At 37.3% G+C, this 27,071-nt stretch overlaps 3 protein-coding genes across 8 annotated transcripts in view; all 3 read right to left on the bottom strand.

Moving 5' to 3' along the window:
* Nucleotides 1-27,071, bottom strand: part of LOC100114533 (GTPase-activating Rap/Ran-GAP domain-like protein 3) — a 282,814-nt gene that overhangs the window by 90,480 nt on the left and 165,263 nt on the right. For 5 of the 6 annotated variants that reach the window (XM_031923081.2, XM_032596355.1, XM_032596356.1 and 2 more), the window contains exons 11-14: nucleotides 9,380-9,660; nucleotides 8,988-9,273; nucleotides 4,732-5,084; nucleotides 4,320-4,656 (exon numbers count right to left, since the gene is read on the bottom strand). In XM_031923081.2, the coding sequence (XP_031778941.1) occupies nucleotides 4,320-4,656; nucleotides 4,732-5,084; nucleotides 8,988-9,273; nucleotides 9,380-9,660 (1,257 nt within the window). The remainder of the gene's footprint in view (nucleotides 1-4,319; nucleotides 4,657-4,731; nucleotides 5,085-8,987; nucleotides 9,274-9,379; nucleotides 9,661-27,071) is intronic. The other variant, XM_031923083.2, reaches the window with a different exon arrangement.
* Nucleotides 14,028-16,987, bottom strand: LOC100679454 (THAP domain-containing protein 11). The gene is made up of 3 exons (XM_031923085.2): nucleotides 16,425-16,987; nucleotides 16,172-16,336; nucleotides 14,028-16,084 (listed from the first exon to the last, which is right to left on the bottom strand). The coding sequence occupies exons 1-3, from the start codon at nucleotides 16,562-16,564 to the stop codon at nucleotides 15,745-15,747; spliced, it is 645 nt and encodes a 214-aa protein (XP_031778945.1). The 5' UTR covers nucleotides 16,565-16,987; the 3' UTR covers nucleotides 14,028-15,744.
* On the bottom strand, nucleotides 18,481-22,254 carry LOC103316104. Its single transcript, XM_016987782.2, has 6 exons — nucleotides 22,035-22,254; nucleotides 21,802-21,943; nucleotides 21,595-21,735; nucleotides 21,364-21,471; nucleotides 20,646-21,178; nucleotides 18,481-18,559 (listed from the first exon to the last, which is right to left on the bottom strand). The coding sequence occupies exons 1-6, from the start codon at nucleotides 22,180-22,182 to the stop codon at nucleotides 18,555-18,557; spliced, it is 1,077 nt and encodes a 358-aa protein (XP_016843271.2). The 5' UTR covers nucleotides 22,183-22,254; the 3' UTR covers nucleotides 18,481-18,554.

Raw genomic sequence — 27,071 nt, 5'->3', positions numbered from 1 at the left:
CGCAAGGTCATGCAGCCAGAATGAAACCCCGCCTACGTAATTCCTCTAGCAACGCCAAATTAAAAAAAAGTGGTAGAGACCAAAGTTGTTGTATAGGGGGGGGGGGGGGGGGAGAATTGTGACCTCGAATTTGAGCCAGTCCTACAAGGTCATTTCAAGGTCAAATTATTTTTTTTCAAACTTTACTTTTACTTTGTATCCGAGATGAAATCCCTTCTTAGATGTTCTCTGTCCAGCGGCCAAGACGTAAATGAGCCCTCGCTAGCGTCCAAACATAAGTCTCGCTATTCCCCGAATGATCCCTTCCGACGGTTAACTTGCGAATGACTCCTCTAGGTGGTCTCCACCTACCTACCCGAACTCCTGATGTGCGAAAAATAAAAATGGCTCCCGAAATAAGCCTTTTAAAATAAGTCCCGCGACTCCGTCGAACCTTCCCCTACGACGCTTAACTCACGAATGATTTTCAAGCAGGCGCCCCGGCCCCGCGCCGTACCTGCCGCCCGAACTTTCGATTTGCAAAAATAAAAATAGCCTCCGAAAATTGTCGAAAGAGTCTCACACTCGGCCTTCCGCCAAAAATATTAACGAAAATTTTTATTAAAAAGCCAATCATCGATACAGAAAAAGATTAAGTAAAACATCGAAGTATTGTAGAAAAACGTCAAAGTTTGATAAAAACGTAAAAAAAATATTAAATGTTTTATTTTTAAAAAATCATAAATTGATAAACCGTAATGCCAAAATATGAATAGAATTTTACAATAAAAAGCCATCGATACAGAAAAAGAAAAAGTAAAACATCGAAGTATAAAGTAAAAAAGTTTTTATATTTATTTTACACACATTTATTATTTGAATCAGAAATAAATTGCATTATGTTTTTTTAAATAACGTTGTTGTTTTTCCATTTAATTTATTCATAAATTATTATTGTTTTAAGTATACATAGATATACATACATACGTATGTTTGTATACATATGCTATACACACATACATGTAAACACGCATGTTGAAAATACATATGTATAAGCAGAATTATAAAGTTTGTAATACATACCATGTCGTCACACAGATTATACATACAATTACTGGCAACAGTTAATATAATTATTTAGTGATAATTCCACTGTATAAATATTTTAATTCTATTAGAAATATTTTTGCAGCAGAAATTGGTAGGTACTTAAATTTTTTGCACTTTTCTATTAGATAAGTAATAATAAACAACCAACAACACTAAAAAATGTATGTTCATTATTTAAACTTGTACAATATGTAAGCTGTAAAATATTGTATTTAACACGATAATAATTAATTAATAACATACATATTAATATAAAATATTGCATCTAAAGTTATGTTAATGTAAAAAAATTTTTATCTAACGTAACAGAATATTTATTATTGTTAACAAATGAAGATTGTACTTTTTACATCATTTCATTTAATATTAAAAATAATACGAATATACATTTTCTATTAAAATTTTTGTATTAATGTCTTGTATAAAAAAAGTTCTGCAATACGTAATGAAGGTATTTCTTGAAGAATCAATTTACTTAAAATTAAAAAATGTTTGATATAATTTCAAGTCATAGCGATTATTCTAGAAAATATTGTTTAAGAGCTAAATATTCCGATTAATTACCCATATTTTAAATGTATGTATAAGTTTGATTTCACTTCATAAAATTTAATAAGTTAAAATAAATCTTTTACTAAAATACAATTTTAACTATTTTATAAGTTATCTATTAAAATTTACTTTTAACACTTTTGGAATTACAAAATATTTATTTATTATCTATTTCATAAAAGCTTCCTAATCAATAAATTATTTTATAATAAAAAATTAATAATTACTATTTGCAATTAAATAATTGTTTAAGTAGTTTTTTATTTATTATTTTTTGCAGAAAACAGTCTAAGTTCTAGTAATGCAGTAGAATTTTTAAATTTACTTAGATATTTATCGACTTCAAATACTAATTTAATAATTGAAAATATGTGATTTGAGTCATTTTTTTTATTTTTGTAATATTTATAATCTAAGTAAATATGCCGGACTATAGTCGAAGCGAAATTGTTGATATTTTATTGATTTTGGGAGAGTGTCGAAGAAATTATAATGCAGCAGCACAATTATATCGGAGGCGTTTCCCAAACAGAAATCATCATCCATCTCGAAGTACGATCCAGAGAATTGAACAGCGAGAGAGGCGAGGACCTCGAAGATGGTACGCTAAATGATTAAAATCTTTTCTTCTATTTTAAATTTACTACTTCGTTTAAAGTGCAACATTTTACACGCTTTCAGGATCCGGAGTCGAAAAAGTGGGTGCTGTTTGAAAAAAAATAATTTGACCTTGAAATGACCTTGTAGGACTGGCTCAAATTCGAGGTCACAATTCTCCCCCCCCCCCTATACAACAACTTTGGTCTCTACCACTTTTTTTTAATTTGGCGTTGCTAGAGGAATTACATAGGCGGGGTTTCATTCTGGCTGCATGACCTTGCGATGACCTTCAGTGCCGCAACCAAACATACCATTCTGAACGTAAAATTTACCGCTCTTTCCATTCCCGCAATAAAAGAATGGGGTTCCTATTTAAAAATCCAAAGTTGACCTTCAAATGACCTTGAAAAACGCGTTCAAGGTCAAATCCAAGGTCACCATCGGGTTGCCCCTTCGATATCCTACAACTTTGGTCTCTACCATTTTTTCGATTGTGGCTGTCCCTGACGAGTTATGAGCGGTGCCCGTTTAAATTGGGTCACCGTATATGTATGTGTGGGTATGTTTATACGTATATATACACACAAAAATACTAAAAAGGCCTTTCACCTCAGGCTTGAAAAACTCTACTTTTGCTCCACTTTTTATATATTTATTATTTTAATGTAGAATTTTTTCGTGTAGGAAAATATGCTTGTGTAGGGTATTTATGTGTTCAGTTTGTTCGGTGTTGTCCTAAATAGATTTTAATATTGCCCTAGTAGAATCGGTAACCCACTGAAGGGGCTGTCGGAGGAGCAACCAAACAAGGCCACCGCAACATCCAAGTGGCGCTGCGGTCAAATGGCAAAATACCGATTGAACAAGAAATACAACAGAACCCGGTACTTAAGAAAAAAAATCGTTATATAGTTATTACTTTAGGATAAATGGAAGGGCGGTAAAGAGCGATTTTTTTTCTTAATTACCGGGTTCTGGTGTATTTATTGTTCAATTGGTATTTTGCCATTTGACCGTAGCGCCACTTGGACGTTGCGGTGGCCTTGTTCGGTTGCTCCTCCGACAGCCCCTTAATGGCCAGTTCTTGGCATAGAATCTAAGAGCTAGGCAGTCTTCTTTGCCATTTCTTAGGCAGAATGTAACACTTTTTCTCCAACTTGATGAGCAGTTCTTGGATTCAATCTGCTTACCTTGCTTTTAAGTACAAACTGCCCATTATAGTTGGTCGAGTAACACAGCTGGGTTACACGTGGCTTATCGCGGTTTGAGGTTAGAATTGGAAAATGGTAGCCAGCAGACTTAGATTCGAGAGTTTAGTTTAAAGGAAAGTATAGAATAATTTTTTGCACCAGAAAAAATTCTGTCTGACCGGGGACTTGAACTCACACCCTGACATTGTTCCACACAAACCCTACGAGCTTCGCCATATGTTTGAATTATTCAGTTTACGCCTAAATATTAGTAATTTTGTATCTTGCATCCGAAAAATTAATTGATTCACTGATATTTTCATGAAATATAATTCTCCTCCATAAAAAATACACAAGATATCACTACTTTTGGGAAATTAAAAATCTCCAGTTTTTTTACATTTCACTCAGCCAGTTTTTTCCTTTACGGCCATTTAAATGGGTGCTTTTCTACCAGGGTGTAAGAACTTGGTAAAAAGAAGTTCGAGGAATTTCAGCATCGCTTGTTTCAGCTTGCTTGCTGATGAAGTGTGTATCAGTTACAACTATTGTAGAGAAGATACAATAATTAGGAAAATTCTTTGTACGCAATTCCTTAAAGTGAGGCAGTTCGTGGAAAAGTTTTACGTCGAGGCAAAATAAGCATTATTTGTTCGACAAGTAGAATTTGAAAAATAGGTGTATATTATTTAATATTGGAATTGTGATTAAATTCTCCATGTCTCTGCCAAGAGGAGTCTGCGAAAGCCGTGCGGATTATTATCGTTGGTGGCATGCGTTGAGTTACTACTAATAGTTCATTAGTAAGTAATCGGAAAAGCAGTTAGAATGGACGCAATATTCAACAATATTCTCCTTTAGTAGAAATAAAATGCAATATATACTGACTGTTGTAGCAGAGAAGCAGCTCGGGCTCCTCGTCTTCGCATAGGTCAAGAGCGGCGACAAGGTGCGGCTTGACGCTGACCTCAAGGTGCAGACTTCTCGGCGCGGTGTCGGGGTAGACGAGCTCGTAGTGGTGGCGTAGGCCGCAACAGATCATCCACTCACGGCCGGGCTCCTGGCTCTCAATTATCGTCATTATCGAGGGAGTCTCGCTGGCATGGAACTCGCCCATTAGTTTAAAGCCGTCAACGGTGTCGGTGTCGGCTTCCGCACGCCACGTCGTCCAGGCGGCGGTGTGTTTCCACTGTAACACGCTCAACCTCCGTCCGACCGCCACGCACTGCACAAGTCATAAGGTTGTAGCGGTTGGTACATAATAATATTTAAAAAAACCAACGAGAGTGTACAGACTCACCATTCTCAGGTGCGAGCCACCGGGCCTCGTCAGACTATACAAGTGGCAGCCCTTGGTACGCTCGAGCTTTCTCTGCTTGGCATGTGCGCGCGTCCTCGCGCTCATTCTTCTCCTCTGCAGACCCGCGCAGGCCACAACCTCTTGCCCCTCTTCTTCGTCTTCATCCTGCTGCTGCTGCTGTTGCTGCAGCTGCTCGTCGTCCTGGCTCTCGAGCTCGCTCAACCGGAAGACGTGAACGTTGCAGTCCTTGTCCTTATCGCCGGCGCGAAAGATGAGGATGCCGTGCTGTTCCACCACATCGAGCTGCTTGATCTGCACGCTCCTGTCGAAAAGAAGCCGGTGCGACATGTTGTCTGCGGGATACAATCAAAAAGGCGAAACAATCAATGGAGTGAGTCGAGGCTCAAACTTGAACACGGCACCTATCCGACACAGTAAAAGCAGCTGTAATCTTTAAAATTTAGCCTACACATAGCGAATTACCATGATATAGAATTTGAACGACAAACTGGCCACCCCGTAAAAAATGCTTGTTCAAAATAACCATCTGCTAGTAAAATCACATTCAATTTCTGGCCTCTATTAAGACAATTTTACTACTCTCAAAGATGTAAATATACAAACCGTAGTAAATTTATAGAATCTCTCTATCAATTTTACTTCGTGCTCCAGCTTTATGCTGTAATTTTGAATTTTTAGCAGCGCCTCCACAATACAGCTCAACAGATTTCAATGATTTAATCAAACCTAACTATAAATAAATTGATGTAACGCAGTTTCCCCACCGTAATACGTATGAAAGCATATTGAAACAATTAATTTTATACAATAAAAACTGAAATCACAATTAAATTTTGGCAAGCAAATTCATACGACTCGTGATCATTTTGGTCATTACTGCAAACCGCACGAGGTCAAAAAGTTCACTTAGCTCTTGTTGTGTACCACAGTTTTTATGATGCATGTATGGATTTTTGCGTTTTTCATGGCTATTTAGCGTAAAATTCAAAATTTTTTTAAATATGATTAAAAAATTTTAAATTTGCAGTTTACAAGAAAATTTCCTTGGTAAAAAAAATAAGCGGGCAAAAAAATTTGCCGTCACGGGACGCCTAGCACATGAAAACATGACACTTGAATGTTATCGAAACTTATTCTTAACTAAAGTCCTACCTACACGGAAAAAAATGGTTAGGTATGGTAACCAAGTGATAATTGGTTAATCAAAAATTGGTTATAAGAACTAACTGCTTGGTTAATTCAACCAAGCTGATTTTTTTGGAATAAAAAATCAACTTTATAGGTTACTACCCAATTTACTTGGTAAGGACAACAATTTTTCTGGTACATCACTGTTTTCATAGTCGGCCAACCAACGTTTTTGTTGTAATTACCAAGATATTGGTCGAAATCCGAGTTGCAGCTTATATTTTCAAAAATTTTCTCATTTACCAACTGCATCGCTAGCGCGATGACAGTGTCTCCTCCTTTGGACCTGAAGGACCCGAGTTCGATCTCCAGTGAGGGAGAAATTTTTTTTAGAAATATTAATTGTATTATAAAATTGTAAACATGAAAATTAAATGTAAAAAAGAATGGAACACGTGTAAACGGGTCTATAAAATAAATCTGCATGCATGAACAGATAATAATAAACAAAAAAAAGTCAAAAAATTAGAAAACAATTTTTTTCTTTATCGTTCTGCAAATAAACTTTACTATTATTTTTAGTAAGCAGAACTAAATTATTTCTTGAGCCAACAATTATCTTGGTTGTACTGACAAATTAATTATCATTGTAGATATATTTTGTTTGTATTACAAACCAATATATTGATTAAGATAAACAAGATTAAATAGGATTTGTCGCCTCGCGACTACACAAAATACAACCATACAGTTGGTTATGGTTACCAATTTTTCTTAACTAAGTCCACTAATATGTCTTCTTAAACCTAATTTATGGTAATCGAAGTTTAAAATCAATTATTATACGCGCATATCATATTAACGAACCATTATTTACTTTTTGCTGCTATTATTTATTAATTCTCGTTTTATTATTATTAATGTTACAACATAGATAAGGGTGATTAATATATCATATCTGAAATTTGGTACATAACAGTTCTATTTAGGTAAGTTGTCAGCGCACTCAACTGCCATCCCGGAAATTCAGGTTGAATACCCGTCACCGCCGAAAAATAAATAAATTTCTTCATTAATTTATTCGAATGTACAATTACGTGACTAGAAAGAATTCTTAACCAATACAAATAATAGACACAAAAGAGATAAAAATTAAATTTTTTAAATATTTTATGAGCCTCAAAAATTACTGTTACATAGTAAAATATAATATGATATATCCCGCCGTTTTACTACGTATCATAGTAATTTTCCTGAACTAATAATAACTTTTTTATAATTCGTGCATGAAAAAGGCCCTTTTCCGTGCACGGAAAAAAATGGTTGGTCGTGATAACTAAGTACTTGGTTGGGATAACCAAATTGCTTGGGAAAATACGCACCAACCATTCTGTTGGTATCATTTACCAAGTGGACTTAGTTAAGAAAAATTGGTAACCATAACCAACTGTATGGTTGTATTTTGTGTAATCGCGAGGCGACAAACACTATTTAATCTTGGTTATCTTAACAAAATATATCTACAATGATAATTAATCTGTCAGTACAACCAAGATAATTGTTGGCTCAAGAAATAATTTAGTTCTGATTACTAAAAAAAATAGTCGAGTTTGTTTGTAGAACGATAAAAAAAAAATTATTTTCTGATTTTTTTACTTTGTCTTATTTATAATATATTGTATATTTATTTATTATTGATTATTAATATTTATTTATACATGCAGAATTATTTTATAGACCCGTTTACAAGTGTTCCATTCTTTTTTACATTTAATTTACATGTTTACAATGTTATAATACAATTAATATTCATGAAAAAAAGATTTCCTTAATTGCGAATTGAACTCGGATCCTTCAGGTCCAAAGGAGGAGACTCTGTCGTCGCGCTAGCGATGCAGTTGGTAAATGAGAAAATTTTTGAAAATATAAGCTGCAACTCGGATTTCAACCAATATCTTGGTAATTACAACAAAAATGTTGGTTGGCTGACTATGAAAACAGTGATGTACCAGAAAAATTGTTGTCCTTACCAAGTAAATTGGTTAGTAACCTATAAATTTGACTTTTTTTCCAAAAAATCGGCTTGGTTAAATTTTGAAAATTTTACAAAAAAGTCTATCTTTTTGTTAAAACATAAAATTCAGAAATTTAATTGTTATAATTTATATAACTTATAATACTATAAATTTTGTTTAAACAAACGAATAACTAAATGTTGATAATTTATTAATTTAAACAATAAAAAATAAATTCCATACAGTAGAAAAGAGTAATGTAATTTTTTATTGACCATAGTATACACTGTAATATCCTCCATTTCCCATTCGTTTTCGGTGCGCGGGAAAGGGTCAATTCATGCCTTCATTAAAAAAATCACGGTGAGCAACAAGGGGGATCGGATGTTTCAGACTCGGATGATGTTTTGAGAACTCGTGTCCGTCTCGAGCGCCTACGGCGTCCTCTCCCACTCGTGCTCAAACATCATCCTCGCTTGAAAAATCCAATTTTCCCCCCTTGTTGCACAATGTACTATTATTTTATTTCTCAGTGCAATAAAGCAAAATGTAAAGCAATTATGGTTGTAACAAATTTGATTCTTAGAATGATTCTCAAATATATTTATACAGACACTGGTATCATAGGGTTATTTATATGTGACCTATAAAAGTTGCCTGTTCGTTTTAGCGCGCGATATATGAATGGATTTTAAATCTCAGACTTTTAGAATAAAATAAATTTTTGTATAACGCCAAAGAGATAGCCTGCGCCTGAGCCTATTAAATCAATTATTACGCGCGAAGCGCATCTAAAGCCGCTAGTATTAAACAATTTAAAATAATAGAAAAAAGCTTTTGTGTCACTGTGTCACAAAAGCGTATGCTGAATTGAGTTTCGCACACGCCGTGTCAAAAAATGTGGTTCTATACATGTGCGAGAATCTGATTTCAGCCTTCTGTGACCTTTTCGATTGACATTAACGGTCTCACAAGGTTCAATACACCAGGCCAGGTCTAAAGATCGAAACGCCGACACAGAATATTTTTAAATCGCCCTCTTAAATCGCAGCAGCGTGCGCACGCAAATAAATAAGGACAATACCGGCTCACCTTCGAGGAGGTAGGTGCCATGCTCGCTGGCGAGGATGAGTCGGCTGTCGGCCCAGACATCGCCGCATACGACCTCGTGGGGAAAGTCCGGGTAGATACAGCGAGGCTCCCAGGGCCGGGGCTTAAGGGGACCGACAGTAGCCAGCGAGGTCGGCGCCAGGCCGTGCACTATCGCCTCGAGCTTCAGCGCCTGGCCCACTCGCACCATCTCGACTGCGCGCGTCTCCTCGCGCCGGCGGCCCGGCGCCTCGACCACGTCTGACAGGGCGCGCCGGTTCAGCATGCTCTGCGATCGATGGAGGCAAGCGTCATTGCGTTATTGTCGAGTTATCGCGTATCGACTAATGTAAGATAACTGATTTCGATATAAGAGCTCTTGGTAATAAGCTTACGTTGCTCTTGGTGTCCTGGCTATGCTCTTGGTACATATCCCGCAGCAGGCTGTCGAGGGTGCGTTCGCGCTTGCGCGAGAACGTTGGCGTGTCAAAGGTGGCCTTCTCGCCGTTGATCAACTTGACTAGCAGGAACTCGCGAAAGTTATTAGCGTCCTCGAAGACCGGTGGACAAGGCAGGCTCGGCCCGAAGAGGGGTACGCTCTCGTCACAGTAGATGGCGATGCGCCAGCCCTCCGACTCCTCCTCGTTGCGCTCGCTCGTCACCACAGCAAACACGTCTGCATCAGAGAAAGGATTCAGTCGAAGCTTTGTAATGTTACATCAATATTGATGCGTATATGTGCAAATCCACGGAAAACCGGACACTTTTGGGGGTCTGAGAGAACAAAATTTAAATTTGAGGGCACACCTACCAGACCAACTTTTTTGGGTTCCTCAGGCAACCCAGAACACGAAAAAACTTGGATTTCCGCGATTTCAAAATATTTATTTTTTGCCGGGCAGTTTAAATTCTCTTATAGGAAATTAACATAGAAAAGATTAACGAAAACTAGCCATTGCTCAACTGTAGGTATTCAATGTCCGAAGACGCAATCCAAAAATGTATATTCATACGATCAAAGTATCAAAATAAAGCTTTAATTTGAGGGCTGGTGAGTTAAATATGGCTGTCTAGATGAAAAGTTGTCTAGGCTTAAAAATAGCGAGAAATCATGAAAACTTGGATTTTCTACGAAAATCAGTAATTTGTCCCAGTTTTAAAATCCTTATAACTTTTGATTCGAGCGGTCAATTTTAACCATCCGGCCCGCAAATTAAAGCTCTTTTCTTCTTCTTTCGTTTTCAAAATTTAGATTAAACGTTTTACTGGTTTCATCAGCTATATCAGCTTATATATGTATATATATATATATATATATATATATATATATATATATATATGTGTGTGTGTGTGTGTTATATCTATCTTATAAGCCATTTAAACCTTGATATTGGTGAAAGTAAGAGTCTTACTTTCACCAATCACTCTCTCCCCCCCCCTCTCTCTCGTTCTTATGTCCTTAAGACTAAAGCAATCGTCCTGGGCTCCCCTTACTATATAAATGCTCTACCTACTACTGCTAACACCTATATAAATATAGGGGGAGCCCGGGTCGACTACGAATCATCGGTGCGCAATCTCGGTTTGGTGCTAGACTCCAAACTCACGTGGAAAGAGCACGTTACACAAGTTTATAAACGTGCTCACTCTTTAATGTACCGTCTCTATTCTTTTAGGAAGAGCACTAACCTCAGGTTTCGCCAACACTTGGTGCAAGCACTCCTATTTCCCATCATCGATTAATGTTCACTGGCTTACTGTGACCTGACACAGGAACTTGACTTGAAGCTGCAGAGGCTTGTCAACACGGGGATCCGTTATATCTACGGTGTAAGGAGGGACGAGCACATCTCCCCGTGTAGGCATGAGTTGCAATGGCTTACCACCGCCGGACGTAGGAAATACTTCATGGCCTGTTTTCTAAGGAAAATGTTCAACACCTCCGTACCTATCTACCTATTAGCCTATTTTGATTTCCACGTCGCGCTCATGCCTGTAAGGCGCGAGGTGACCCCCCTGGACATCCCGTCCTTCAGAACGGAGACGCTGAGGAACTCATTTTTCATCAGTGCTTCCTGCCTCTGGAATAGCCTACCATCTCACCTTCGCAACACATTATCCATATCACACTTTAAACAAACAGCTAAATCATATTTCTTTAAATTGGAAAACACACAAACATGACACAAACATACACACCCATCCATCTCATTTCACCTCATTCCATTTACTCTTCACACTATCACTTCTTACACAACAATTGTTGATCTTATCTGTATTTTTTACTATATTTAAATATGTACAACATAATGTACAACAATAAAAACATATAAATCTAATCTAAAATCTCTCTCGGCTCTTTCCTGGTCTGGTGAGTTGTACAGTTCGTTCGTCCATACACTCCTGGTTTGTTCAACTATTTCTGCCGCCCACGTGCCTCCGGGCTCTTTAATTTTGCAGAACAGGCAAGCTCTTTGATGCCTCCACCTACTTTGATAATTTTCTTCGAGGTGGACGGCTGTTTTCTGGTGTAATCTTCAAGTTTTCGTCGATCATCATCCTAACCTCACTTTTGTCGTCGCTGCTGACTCATCGATTTTCGATCAACTGCCAAGGACCTACGACAGCTATGAGTCATGGTGGGAACCTCACACTCGCGCAGCCGATAATGATGAATAGCGACACATCAGCTCATCCAACAACGAAAAGGAGAAGAGGCGACGACGATAGCGAGGTTGTCGGGATAGCGAGTGATAGTGATAACGGTGATGCGTCCGAGTCTATGAGTGTCGAGTTCGCAAATTCGATCTCCAACTTCGGGAGTCCTCGACCGCTAGGTCTGACCATTGACCAAGTGAACGCTCTCGTGGACGAAGTCAACAAGAGTTGTAACGCACTGCTTGCTTTCATAGGGAATGAGAGGCTTCCACCTGGGAAGTTAAAACTCCAGAACGTTGTTAAATCTAGGGGTGTGCGAGTACTCGAAAAGTCGGGTTACTCGATCGAAAAATTTTTCGGGTTACTTGAATCTTTTGAGTTACTCGAGTTCCTCGCACTACTCGAGATTATTTTTTAACCATATATTTACCATACCACTCGAAATTTTATAATTATATTTACGTATGGCTTTAATACAGCCTCAGTAAAGCAGGAAGCAATGAAAGTGAGAGCTCATAAAGCTTATTCAAGCGAATTGCTTTTCGTTCGTATATAAACTAAGCAATAAGCTTATAGGTTAAGCTGGTTGTGGTCTATCCCTATAGAAGTCGCACAAAACGCACTGCTCTTACTGTTCTCGTAACTGCAGGTGTAAATCCCAGTTAGAAGAGCGCGCTACATTTACGCTCGTCCGCGGGACGGCTTATTTTCAGGGTTACACTGCAACAAATTTTGTCGTAATATCACTAACCCAGTAGTAAACCAATCCGTCCTACGCCTAGCACAGTAAATTCACAACGGTATATAGTAATTTTACTATTTTGCGCGCAGTAATTTTACAATCTGACCCCTGTAAAATTACTACGCTAAGAATAGTAAACTAATCCGACCTACGCTGGGCGGAACAATTTTACTACAAGAATAGTAAAATTGCTAGATTTTTGTAATTTTACGTAGCTGAGAGTAGTAAAATTGCTATTCGCTGGGTGCAACACCGCAACGCCGCCAGAGAGCGGAGACTGCGGGAACTTTTCTGCTCAAGGCATTTAAAAAATAGTATGGCCTCTTATGACGATCAATCCTTTTTTAATATTATAAATTGAATTAAATTTCAAGAGATGTATAATTGTTGAAAAAATGGACTTAATCATCGAAACCGGGTTTGAAAAAATAACTTCAACATCCTGGGGAAAGTTGAACCGTTACACAATAATCGTCATGTGTTTGATGTATCCTGTAACTGTGAGGCAAATAAAAGTGGAAAATGTAAGCATGTTTATGCACTTATTCACCAAATAAATTGCAGTGAAAGTGTATCAAAAACAAGCTATCAGCAAACATGGGGAACGCCAAGTGTGAGACAGTTAACGATCGAAAAGTACTCCAAAGGTCGATTTTTTGCTGAAATGGAACCACCGAAACCGATAACAGAAGTTCAATCATACTCATTCACCCTGGAGGACTTGCAGGACGTGCCTTGCAGTTTGCGATCAGCTTTACTTGAAGATAGAAAATATAAAGTTTTGTGCTTCATCAACTTATTATTGTACTCTGTTGTCGAGAATGTGTTTGTGAAACATAATTTAGATGTGTCTGAAGTATGTTTGTGTAGTTTATTGATACATAAGGAAGAACATGCAATATTTAAAAGTACGGATTATGAAAGTTTTTTGGCGGAAAGCTTAAAAGAATTTTATGATAAAAGTGTGAAATTAGATGAAAGTCGGATTGTAACATTAAATCAGGATACAGTGTGCCAGTCAAAATGTTCTAAATGGTTTGACGCTAGACTTATAAGATTATCAGCCAGCAAAAATGTACACGAGGTAAAGTCTTTGACAAGAAAAACTGCTGAAACTCTTGCAAATGAAATAGCACATCCAAAAAACGTCGTTACAGAGTCTATGAAGTACGGTACAAAGTTTGAGAACGCAGCTTTACACGAATATAAGTGTTTATGTGGTATTGATATTATTAAATTAGGTGTATTGGTTGATAAGTATCAACCATGGTTATGTGCAAGTGTAGATGGTGTCGTAATTGAAGATGACTGCGTAGATAGGCTAGTAGAAATTAAATGTCCAAGCTCTTGCGCCAAAAAAAAGATTGTTGACTATGAAACCAAACGTTGCAATGTACAGTACCTCAAATTTTATGGTGATAATGTTAAGTGAAAGTTCTGTATATTATACGCAATGTCAGTTTCAATTGTATGTTACTGGCTTGACTGTATGTGATTTATATGTGTACTCTCCTGAAGGAAGTTGTTTAGTTCAAGTGCACAGCAATGATACTTTTTTAGCCCGTGAAAACAGTCAAATTACATTTATGAAGGAAGTGGGAAAAGGAATGAGTAGTCGGGTTCTTAAATAAAAAATGCAACAATTTCGCGGTTAAACTAAATATAAACAGTAACTTGCTTAGGCATAAAAACCCTCACGGAACAGAGGGAAAAGCCTGAGCAAGCTAGTGAAATAGAAATTATTTATTGATCAAGTAAATTAATCAATTTATGTAAGCATAAAATACAAAAGTCAAAACTTATTATCTAATTTAACTTAGGCAGTGGATAATCGATCCTTATATTTACAGAGCGCTCGCTTACCTAATATTTCGGGGATCAGCCCCTACAATAATGCCGCAAATCGCAAATATCGGTGCGCTGTACGTGACGGACCACCCTCTCTTCTGGGTAGATTGTCGATCGAGAAGATGGAGATATCCCGGGGTGGCAACGCCCAGCACGTCACAGGGCCCCGACGTCTCGGGAACGGGTCCAGCCCTCGCTCTGTGATCGACTTGAGACGACTCGTCGAGTCGTCGCGACCGGGACCTATAGCGAAGATTCGCTATGCGATGACAGCACGCTTGTGTCTCGCCCACACGGAATTACAGGCACTTTATTTACACGAATTATAGAAATAAGGGAGGAATCACACGCGAGTGATTCACTAACAAATATAATTCAAATTACAGTGATTACTACAGGCACAATACAAAAGCTACACGAGAATAGAGGTAGGCTTCGGATCACACTGCTCTCGATCGATGCCGAAACGAATCTGACGCTCTCGCGCGCACTAATCGATCTCAGACCGCAGAAGGGCTTACGCATGCGCTCTTTCTTTTTTTGGCGCGCCATAATTAACTCTAAACCGTGCTAGGTGATACATATTTTATGCGGAGACGTATAATACGCGAACAGCCCGTATGCGAGAAATTTTATTTTGAAGATTATTTAAATGTTATCTATGAAAAACTAAAAAAAGTAAAAAGTGCAACTGTTAACAACAATAATTTAAAGACAATACTTTCTACTCGTACTTTTACTGGTATCAATATACAAAATGTTAATGTTGTACAATGTAAAGGCAAATGAATAAAAAAGTTCTTTTTCTTATAAAAGCAATTATTATTTTATTTGAACCTATAAAAGATTTAATACTTACAAGAATAAATTTAAAAATCAAGCATTATCATCTTTTTCAACAATAATGTGAGGTTGAAGATTTACTAACACGCACAACCAATGAGAATTTTTCCTGTAAATCCTTTTTTGCAGTAGGAGTACATATAAATACGTTTATCAACTCCAGATGGTATTTCTACAGAAAATTCTGTGCAGTCAATGATTACTCGAGTCTTGGAATAATCAGGTTTAAAACATTCTTGCATCGTGCCTTGAATTACATCTTTATTGAACCATACTATTTGATCTTTGAGAGCAGAAGCTAGATGCTGTAAGATCCGAATAAAAATTCTAGATACTGTCGTCTGGTGAACTCGAAAGATAATGCTTAATGCTGAGTAAGAAAGGCCAGTATTTATCTTAATAAAAAATATTAATAATCTATTTTCGTTAGACATATTACATTTGTCTGCAGGGGTAACAAGTTTGTTGGCGAATAAATTAAATATTTTGAACGTTACTCCACCTAGATCTGTTAATTCATCGTCATTTTTTACTGATTCTATGCCAAAAAAACCTCTTGTATTGTGAACTACTTCAAGATTACACTCAACACGTTTATCAGTATATGACGTACTTGGGCCACAACTTTTATTACTAACCTTTTTTTTGTTCACAGAAACGACTAAGCGATTAACTATGTTTTAATTCTATTATAATTTCAGTGTAAGTTTCTGCATCACACACATTGTTATTTACATACCTATTACATATTAACGTTTTGCTGTTATCATTTGGTGTCGAAAAAAAATCCACTTGACATTCTTGAGAACAAAATGTTTTTTCATTCATCTGTACTTCTGATTCTGTTGAGGATTCTTCATAATACGTATCCATATTATGCTCCAAATCATCTGTTTGAATGGCACTTGAACATGTATTTGTTAGAATTGTGGAATTAATTGAATCATTACTTTCCTTGTTAACCAGATTCTTCTTACTTTCTGAACGTCGCCTCATGAATCTTTCAAACCTATAATATAGATTCACAACATAAACATTACAGTTCTTTCAATTGGAAATAAAATATAAAAATTAGAACATTACAAAAAATGTATACCTTCCTACTTTCCCTTCTTCACAAGACTTTGATTTTTTATAAATATCCGGAAATCTAGTTGGATAATAACTTGGGGAATATTGATTGTTAGATTTGGCATTTCCAATAAAATGTGCGCTACAGATTTTAGGGTTGTCCGTTGGCTCCCACTTAGATCCATCAGGGCTAATTATTGATATTTCATTTATTTTATTCATATAGATATAATCAAATTTTCACTCCTTCTTCATAAAGGTTATGTTGCTGTACTTACTTTTGCCTTTTCACTGCATTTATCCGTAATTTACGTTGCTCTCTCTTGTACTGCGCACGAGGAAATGAATAAAACTTCAAATCAGGATTATTCTTATCAGTATTTTTACAATTAACAACACAACACGTTCTGTTACGCATTTTCGGAGCAACGATGCACAGATCAAAGTTTCGTCTTGATCGAATGTATGTACGTCTGCTAACAGCTGATAGCCGTCGGCCAACAGTACAATACTTAATCTATTTTACTGTGGATATATACGTTTTACATTTTATTTTAATTTTCTTTTAATTAATGAATGTTTTAAACATTTTAGTTTTAGGTGAAACATTTAAAATAGATTTTTATTTTGTAATTTTTAAAGGCGTTTTTTTATTTTGTCCTATTGCGTGCTATACATAAGGTGAGCAGAAAGTTGCGTATTCCTGCCGACGGTGCGCGTTGGCATCTCTAAGCTTATCCCCTTTCTCCAGCTGCACCCAGCAAATAATACGTGGGGTTGGAACCTTATATGTAATTTGACTACATTTTAGTGATTTTAAAAAATCATTTTTTGTAACACATGCACCTAAAATTAGGGACTAAAGTAGTTGTTCTCCGACTGGTGGGCGAAAAAATGCAGCAGCGGGCGTAAAAGTACTTTTACGCCCGCTAATTTCGAGTAGCGGGCGTATAAGTACTTTCTCGATACAGTGTGCGTAAAATGCACTATTATGCACGCTCCGTGTGCGTTCAAGCACATTTTCCGCCCCTGTATAAAAAAATAACGTTCGATACACGTGCGAAAAGTTGAAATATACTATTGCGCCCGCTACTCAATTCATTGGCAAAACTTCTAAAAACGCGAAAGTCAGTACATGCGTTACAAAAAAAATGGTGTGCCTTTTTGGCCTCGTGTGGTTGGAGTGCTTGTCTGCGGCTCGGGCTAACTCGCCTTGACTTGTACTGCAAACTCCACACTCGGCCTAAGAAAGCCCACGTTACGCCCTTGGTACACAATATACTATTTTACAGTGTAGGTATTGTACTATAGGGAGACTTGTTTGACATTTTCGTTCAAGCTTTAAAATACGCTGTTTTTAGGGCTGGCAATATAACCGGTCAGTCGTGTTCAATGTATTCAAGAGTAGCACTGTTCAAATTTCCCGTCATAAGTAGCACAACTCATTTCACGCGCGCTAGACTAGCACAACTCAAAATTTCCCGCGAAGACTAGCATAACTCAAACTTTTTCACAACTTAAACAACAAATTTCTATACAAATTTCCAAATTTTTGCGAAACTGTCTCTAATGAACATTTTTAAATATTCACAATTTACAACTTATTACCGAATTTAAAATTGTTTTCACAAATACAATAATTTTTTACAAACATTTTTTAAATTATTCACTTTGTTTAGAAAACTTCCAAAATTTTCGAAATCTTTTTAAACGTTGAGGTTTGTCTGTATTTTTCCAAGGTTTTCATGAACTTAACCAACAAAATAACCGAATAAAAACGTAAAATACTCACATTTTAAGTAATATAAAGTCGCGAGTTGTGTTACTCTTGACCGCATTTCTAAACTGTGCTACTCTTCGCGGCAAATCGTGAGTTGCGCTAGTTTTCGTTTGCTATATAATACTAATTCGTACGGAGCGACGATATCATGATGTAAAGAAAACAAGGTGTGCTACAGCGCATCCCGATTATCGACCAATCATATTTTCATCCCAATTTCGGCCATATTGGATTTTCAACCAATCAGATTAACGCGCAATTATTTGAAAGAAATTACACATAATATGAAATATCTTATTTAAAAAAAACAAAAAAATTTTAAATATTAGAAACTAAAAACGAGAAATACACTAGATAAGTACTTTATAGAAGAAAAATATTTGTTTAGTAGGGAAAATTGCTTGACAGTGTAATATTAAATAATTTTCATATCATAGTACACAAATATAAAATAATGAACAAATAAAAAACAACAAGATTACCAAAAAATAATTTATTTCATCAACAATGATAATAATCTAAGCAATAAATAATAACATATCATGTTATTTTTAAACACCATGAAACATCTCGTGAAACATGGTTTTATGAATAAAATTTAATTGCTTTTGCTGATCTTTCTGCAATCCTAATTTTAGCATAACTATCCTTTCTAATTTTATTTAGTTCTCTGAGTCTAATGTAAGTACGTGTTCTGACAAGGCACAAAAGAGCTTCATCTGGAATTTGGAATTGATTATTTATTTGTCTTTTAACCAAATTAGCTACTTTAACAAAAATTAAGTTTGTATCCGACAGCGTATCTTTATGAAAACAATTAAAAACTTTTTCTAAAATACGTGCACTTGTAAGCAATTCGTCTGAAGGATAAATAAGCGAGCCTCTTGATATATGGCATATCCAGTGTATAGGATCTATTATAGGAATTTCTCTGGTAGGTATACCGAGCATTGGATACTTTGATCTAAATCTATAAGCTACATATCCAGCTACATAAATTAAAGCTTCATCAGTGATAATTGCACGAATTAATTCTATCTCAGGCAGCCAATCAACGTAATCTGTACAACAGAAGAAAATATCAATATGCGTGTAAAAATCAAAACTTTATTATAATATTTATTTAAGACAAACATATACAAAAATATATGTATGTACATACAGATATATGCATATCTATGATATACCTATATTAGAAAACCTGTTATAGGAATTATAAAAAAATCATTGCATAAATTTTATTATTGCGCAATTGATTGGTTGGCAAATAATCACCGTATCTTTTTAGAATATATGTACAATTTCTTTAAAAAATGAACGTGTATAAACTGTATATGAATTTGGTACATATAAAAAAATATGTAAGTCAAAGTTAAACAATTCTATTAAAATTGTCATTTAAAATAAAAAATCTAAATACGTTATGCACATTAACATTTTATCATTATCTATTTTTTATATAAATTCGTACCTTCGTTATTTTCATTGGCATTCATACAATCAACCATTTCTTGATCATACATTAATCCTAATATGTCTTGCATACTTTTTTCATTTAAGGAAGTACGTGGACGTTTACTGTCTTGTTTATTAGACGATATGTCATCAACTAAACTAGAGTCTCCATCTTCTTCGGTATTACATTTTTCGATAAACATATCGGAGCTATGCTTTCCTAAAATATACCATCTTAGTCTGTATCGAAACTGTAATGCTGATGGCTTGTCATGAGCAGCCCCCATGCCTCTAATATAAGAGAAAAAATTTTCAATCACATCTTGGTTTAGCCTGCTTGTTAAGATATACTGGATTTGAAAAGTTGCTGTATTGTAATTTTGTTGTAAATATAATAGTAATTGCGGAAGTGATGAATTATTCAAAAGTATTCCTTTTTGAAACGGTAAAACGTTCTTGTGATTTGCAACCTGGATATTCTGCATATAATTATTCATAATTCTAAGAACTTCGTTTTGTCTCTCTAAGTCTATACCGTAGGCACTTGATTCCACTGTCTTATTAAGCTTAGTTTTACTGTTGAACAAATCAAACCAATCATTGGTTGCTTTAAAAAAATCAGCACATTCATTGTAATTGTGACACGACAAAAATCCGTTCAAACCAAACCATCTTACTGATTCAGCTGTATTATTAGAGAACACTTGAGCAGCCAATGATACTTTTTGTCGCTCAGAACCACTTGCGTCCAAGTGCTTCTGTTCTAGCTTGTAGGGAATTTTTAAGTCATTCTGATTCAGCGTTAACAATTCTTCAAGACATTGTTTATTCAGTAATGTTCCGTTGAAATAAAAACCAGAGTCAATAAAATGGTTCCTTATCAATTTGATTAAATGTGGTGGGTCAGCGAAAACAAACTCTTTCAGTTGAGCATCTCGAGGATGAGAGAAAAAACAATCCTTATCATCAGTAATCCCTATGTTAAACTGATTCCATACGGCATTATTTGTAGGACCAAGGTAAGTTGTGACAGCAACAACAGTGTAACCAGCATCGTATAATTTACCAATTGTTTCAGTAATAATTTCTGAAGTAAGAGGCTGATCATAATCGTAATAAATTGGCTGCTTCCACCGTTTGAATAATCCTCTGATCATTCCAAATTGAACAGTTTTGTGTGGACCGACTTTTTGTTCTTCTTTCCGATCAATTTCAATTTTCTGGGAGATATAAACTTCATCGAAGGAGAGCACACATAGCTTATCAACGGTTGGTTCACCTTCACCATTAGTTTTCATGACAGACAATACTGATTGTAGGATTCCTGGACTCATATCTATACTGGAAGCTCGCTTTCTGAGAGTAGATAAAGCAGGTAAGGGAAAATTTTTTTTCCTTAAATACCTGTAACCTTTTGGCGAGACACTTCTTAGGGCTATTGCTGAGGAAATATCAGCAATGCTCCATTTCACACGTTTCTGCGTCGGATGCAATAGCTTTTTTATTTGTCCCATTGTAAAAACAGGAGTGAGAATCTCGTATATTTTTTTCTTTACAGCTTGTTGTTCAGCTTTTTGTTGTAAACGTAATTTCTTGTTTAGTTTATTTATTTCTTTATTCATTGTTTTATTTTCCATATCTAAGGCAGTGCATCTATTTTCTAACTCTTCATTTTGAATTTTCAAATCATTGTTTTGTGTTTTTAAAAAATTGTTCACTAATTTTAATCCATTATTGCCTGCTTGAAGGTTTGTATTTTCTTCTTGTAAGCGTGTCACTTCACAATTATGTGTTTGCCTGAAAGATTATAATTTATTATTAAATTATTAATTAATACATCTAAATTATCAACATCATATAAAATATCAATACGTATTCCATATTTTACAACGCACTCATTTTAACAATAAATGTGTCGTAAATTGTTATTTTGTAAATACATGCTATGAATATTAAAATATAATGCAGTAATTTGAACTCACTCATGCGATTGTAACTCCGTCAAGCACTGGTCCTCTAGTGCTGGTTCTTCTGAAGTAAAGCTTACAATACTGTCAGTTTGTTTTTCAAAATTATCTTGAACAGCACAGCTACAATAAATAAAATATTTTTACATGACGTGTACGTTAAAAAGATATTTCAATTATTTATTTTTATTTTTATATTGTACAACATATACAATTAATTAAAAATAAGTACACCAAAGAACTTACCCAACATTTTCTTTGTCATTCACAGGGTTGGCTAGTGTAAAACTTTTCGAATTATTTGTTGACTTCTTCAACAGAGGTTCATTGATACAGTCTTGCAGTACTTTTCGTTTTCTTCCACATCTAAGATATTTTTGTAAGAAACTATAATTTAGCTGTATTGCACATATCGTCAATTTAATATAATAAAACTAATATGCATGATTTTACCTTGCACTGTCATCGTTGTGTAAATTTAGAGTTGGAATAGCAGTTTTGGACAGTCGAACAGTGTTTGTATCTCCTGGTACTATTAAATGGTTTGGCTTTCGCTCAAAACAAACTTCAGCAAAGAGAATGGAACAGATACGAGCTATTTGAAATATTGACTATATTAATATATTGTTTATAAAAATATTTTCTATAAATCACTATGGGATTAACAAACAAATAATTTATGTTACCATTTTTGAGGTTAATTTTTTCATTTTCGCAAGCTTTTATCCAAATCTCAGCAATTCTCGCATCTGCAGGAAATCTGTAAAATTTTATTCCTTTCTTCGTCGTGTTTCCATTCCAATTTCGACAAGATTTTATAGAACAGGATGGCATTTTTTTGAATTCTTGACACAAAATTTCAATCTTCTGCTAAACACCAACACGTAAACATTACGACGCCATATTGCAATATGGCCGAAAAGTGGGATGCGCAGAGCGAGTCAAAAACGTGTCTGCCTAGGGAGCACACCTTGTTTTCTTTACATCATGGGCGATATTATGTATGCACCATGTCTATGTGACTTAACAAACACAGGCTCACAGAGAAGAGCATGCCCGTGCGATATACATACATTAACTGGGTTTAAAACGGACCTGGCGCCCAAAAAAGACTAGCTGATTCTGCATGTGAAAAGGATAAAAGAAGGTATCTATAATTTTGTTGTAAACCTAATAGTTTTTGAATTAAAAATAACTTAATATTGAAAAAATCAAGTTTATCAGCCAGTATTTTTTTATTCACTTATGTCTTTTAACAACAAAGTATACATTTTTACCAAATTGCCGAGTGCCATATGCGTCATAATACATTAAAAAGTTATAATTTTACTATATTTAATAATATAATATCCAATTATTCAAGGCCCGATAATTTCGAGTAACTCGAAAATTTCAATCTACTCGAGAGTTTCGAGTAACTCGGAAAACTAGGACGTGCAAAAAGATACCGTCGCAAGGCGTAAAGTAGGCTTTTTAGACCAAGTGTGGAGTTTGCAGTACTCGTCTGCGGCTCGTAAAAAATTTTCAATATACTATTGTTTTCCTTTGAAAATTCGATTCCTACGAAGAGTAATAGATTTCAGAACTCGCGTCGAAGACTAGTAAGTTTCGTTGTTTGCCACGAAGACTAGCACTTTTCACTTTTCGCCGCGAAGAGTAGCAGGTTTCATGGCTCAAACTAATGCTCATTGTAGTATGTGAAAAAAGTATGATAATTTAATAATTTTGTCTACATCATACGTTGTATACGTAACTAATAATTTGAATTAATTTTTTTTTTCACACTGCACTTGTTGCTAACAATATTTAATTGATATTTTGTAGAAATATCTTCCATCAGGTTTGTTGTAGTATTAGTGTCAACTCAAGCGGGAGGTACGAATGAACCAAGTAAAAGTCACCACATTCACTACAAACTATTTACTTTATTCACACAAAAATATAAAAGATAACTAAAGTCAATGATAAATAAACTGAATCGATGGCTGATGTCTGGAGCGCGAAAAGCCACAGCTGAAGCGAACAAGGGTAGAACACGCTCGATTTGGCCGGGAACTCGGAGATCTCTGGTCTCGTTAAAAGTCCGCGCGAGGGACGAGGACCTGCTTACGCTGTCGCCGTGCGCTCGGGTTGTTCGCCGGTGCTGTGAGGTGGCGCTCGTTGTCGGACGCAGTCGATGACGGCTGCGGGACCGCCACATCCATTCCCCCTCCAGAATTCTGGTTAGAATTCGATTTGAATTTAACTTTTCGCTGGCTTTTTGGTGCCTCGACTTGAGGATTTTCTGGAGTTGGTTCGTTGTTTTGAGGTTCATCTGCTTGAGGTTCATCTACTTGATGTTGGTCTTCTTCGGTGTAATGGGCTGCTTTTAAGCGCCCAATTGAAATGTTCTTCTCTTCTCCTTCAACTTGGATTTTGAATAGTCGGTCCGTGATGCGCTCTATAACTCGATACGGTCCACGATAGGGTGATTCGAGCGGAGCTTTCACATGATCGCTTCTGATAAACACATGAGAGCATGTATCAATATCTTTCTGCTTGAATATGCGTACCTTACTGTGGTGAGAAGTAGGTGTTGGTCGAATATCTCTCATGTAGGTTCGGTGTTGTTTGACGAAGTCTTTTGCATTGGCAGGAATGTCCTGATGAATAAAGAATTCTCTGGGTAGTCGTAGGGCAGTGCCATATAACATTTCAGCTGGTGAAGCGTCTAGATCTTCTTTGTGTGCAGTACGTAAGCCAAGCATGACGGATGGTAGCAGATGAATCCACGGGACTTCAGATTTGCACATGAGTGCAGCCTTGAATGTTCTGTGCCACCGTTCGATGATTCCATTGGAAGCTGGATGATACGGCGATGTTCGGGTTTTTTGGCTGCCGAGAAATCTGGTGAGAGCTTTGAAGAGTTCAGCTTCAAATTGCGGTCCTTGATCGGTTGTGATGGTCAGCGGTGAACCATAATGGCTGATCCAGTTGTTGAAGAGTGCAGTCGCCGTTGTTTCTGCAGTGGAGTCTTTAAGGGGAATAGCTACTGGCCACCGTGAAAATCTGTCTATTATGGTTAGACAGTATTTGAATCCGTCGATTTCAGGTAGATGTATGTAGTCCATGTGTATGTGGTTGAATCTGGTATCAGGAACGTCGATGCCTTGAGTTTTTACGCGATTATGTCGCTGAATTTTGACTCGTTGGCAATCGAGACATTCCCTGGTCCACTTGAGCGAATCTTTCTTAATTGCGGGTCATATGTACTTGCTTCATAGCGTGCGAGTAGTGCAGCGTCCACTAGGGTGTGACAAGCCGTGTACTGTTTCGAAAGCAGCGCGTCGAAGAATTTCGGGTATATATGGTCGTACAGTTGAGTTGTTGATGTCGCAGTATATCTTGTGATTCTCGATGGACAGTTGTTGCAGTTTCAGCGAGTTTGGATTTTTCAGCAAGTTTCGAAGCTCTTGATCGTTCTTCTGAGCTTTGCTGATGTTTTTGGCGCTCAATACTGTTGGCATGTCGATTGTGCTGATTCTTGAGAGGGCATCTGCCACGACGTTTTCACAGCCTTTTACGTGCTTAATTGTCGTGGAGGATTGCGAGATGAATTGCAGCTGTCTTTCTTGCCTTGGCGAGAATTTCTCAGTTTTTTGTTTGAACGCATAAATGAGCGGTTTATGGTCCGTGGCGATGATGAATTCTCTGCCGTCGAGCTGGTGCTTGAAATACTTAATTGCTGCGAATATGGCGAGCAATTCACGGTCGTACGTGCTATATCTCTTTTTGGTATCAGACAATTTGCGAGAGAAAAATCCCATGGGCATCCATTTTCCCTTGACGTATTGCTCGATGGAAGCCCCAATACAGGTGTCCGAAGCGTCAGTACATAAGGTAAGTGTCGAATTTGGGACGGGATATGTTGTCAAAGCGATGTTAGCTAGAACATTCTTGGCGTTGTCAAATGCTGAATCAGCTTCGTCGTTCCACTTGACTTTCCTTTTGTCGTTCTTGCGTGAGTCAGCGAGGAAAGCGGTGAGCGGTCTGAGAAGTTCAGCAGCTTTTGGGATGAGTTGACGATAGAAGTTTACCATGCCTAAGAATCTCCTTAAATCCTTGATGTTTTCGGGCTTTGTGTAATTCACGATAGCTTCCACACGGTGCTTGGGAGGTTTGTAGCCCTCTCCGCTGATGTGGTATCCCAAAAACGTGACCTCAGATTGTCCAAAGCTGCATTTACTGGAGTTGATTGCCAGTCCGTGCTTGCGAAGCTTCTCGAGGATGATCTGCAGGTGCTTCTCGTGCTCCTCATGTGAGTCTGAAAATACGATGATGTCATCAATATAGCAGAAAGCAAAGTTTATGTCTCTAAGTATGGAGTCCATAAATCTTTGGAACGTTTGCGTGGCACATCGTAAGCCAAAAGGCATGATCAAAAACTCAAAAAGACCAAATGGCGTAATGATAGCGGTCTTGGGTATGTCTTCTTGTGCCATTGGTATCTGGTAGTACGCTTGTACTAGATGCAGTGTAGAGAAAACTTTTTTGCCGTGGAGCATCGGGAACAGGTCCTGAATCAGCCTTGGTGGGTACTGGTCGTGGACGGTCATGGCGTTCAGCTTGTTGTAGGCACCACACGGTCGTCAGTCGCCGTCTTTCTTGGCCGCCATGTGCAGCGGGCTCGCCCAGGCGCTATTCGATGGCCTGAGAATTCCCTGCTCCTGCAGCGTGTTGATTTTCTCTCGAGCCGCTTTCAACTTCTCACCCGAGAGCTTGAGTGGGCGTTCTGCGGTTGGAGGCCCTTCCGTGACGATGTGATGAGCGACCGTCGTCTCGGAGAGGGGTCGCCGGCGGAACGATGGCTTGGTGAGATCGACGAACTTCTCCAGCAGCTGAGTGTATCTCGGGGCGCATTGAGCATTCGCGTTGATCGTCAGAATGCCGTGGTGCTCAGCTGGTTGAATGTTCCCGGCGGCTGATATGTTTGACTTTGGATCGATGATTTTTCCTTGTTTTAGATCTACAAGAAAACCATAAAATGATATTAAATCGGCTCCAATGATCGCGACCTTTACATCAGCTATAATAAATGGCCATTTAATTTCGCGTCTTAGTCCAAGATTAATTGTTAGGAGTTCTTCTCCGTAGGTTTTGATGACTGTGGAATTGGCGGCGTAGAGCTTAGTTGTTGACGTAGCAATTTTTCGTTTAACCTCTTGACGGGGGATTACGGAAACGGCTGAACCGGTGTCGACTAAAAATCTTCGGCCATTCTTCCGATCAACTACGTGGAGGCGGAATTCCTTGTTGTTGCTTGACGTAATACCAACCGTCGCCTCGTCCGGTGGCAGTACTTCTAGTTTTCCTGCTTTTCCTTGAAGCAGCAAGGCGCTCGGCATTTGTGCGCTTTTTCCCCGAAACGAGAATGGTAGTAGCAAAAATCGGAGTTGTCTTCTTTTTTGGAGCGGTTCTTGCTTACCGACCGAGCGCGCGAGCGGTTGCGAGTCTGCTCGCCATTGTTCTGGCTTCGGCGAAATTCTTGGAAATCGCGCGTGAGCTTCTCGATGGCGGTTTGCATGGCACCGAGGGTCGAGTTCTCGGGATTGATCGGGTACACATCGACTGAAGCAGTAGGCTTCATAATGTCAACAATTTTGTCGGCTTGATTTGTCCGCGAGATTCTTGATTTTTGCCAAGATGCGTGATGGTTTATCGTCCGAGATAGTCTGATCGCGAAG

The sequence above is a fragment of the Nasonia vitripennis genome, chromosome 2 (genome assembly GCF_009193385.2).
Source record: "Nasonia vitripennis strain AsymCx chromosome 2, Nvit_psr_1.1, whole genome shotgun sequence".
Lineage (NCBI taxonomy): Eukaryota > Metazoa > Arthropoda > Insecta > Hymenoptera > Pteromalidae > Nasonia > Nasonia vitripennis.
This window is presented reverse-complemented; position numbering and strand designations above follow the sequence as displayed.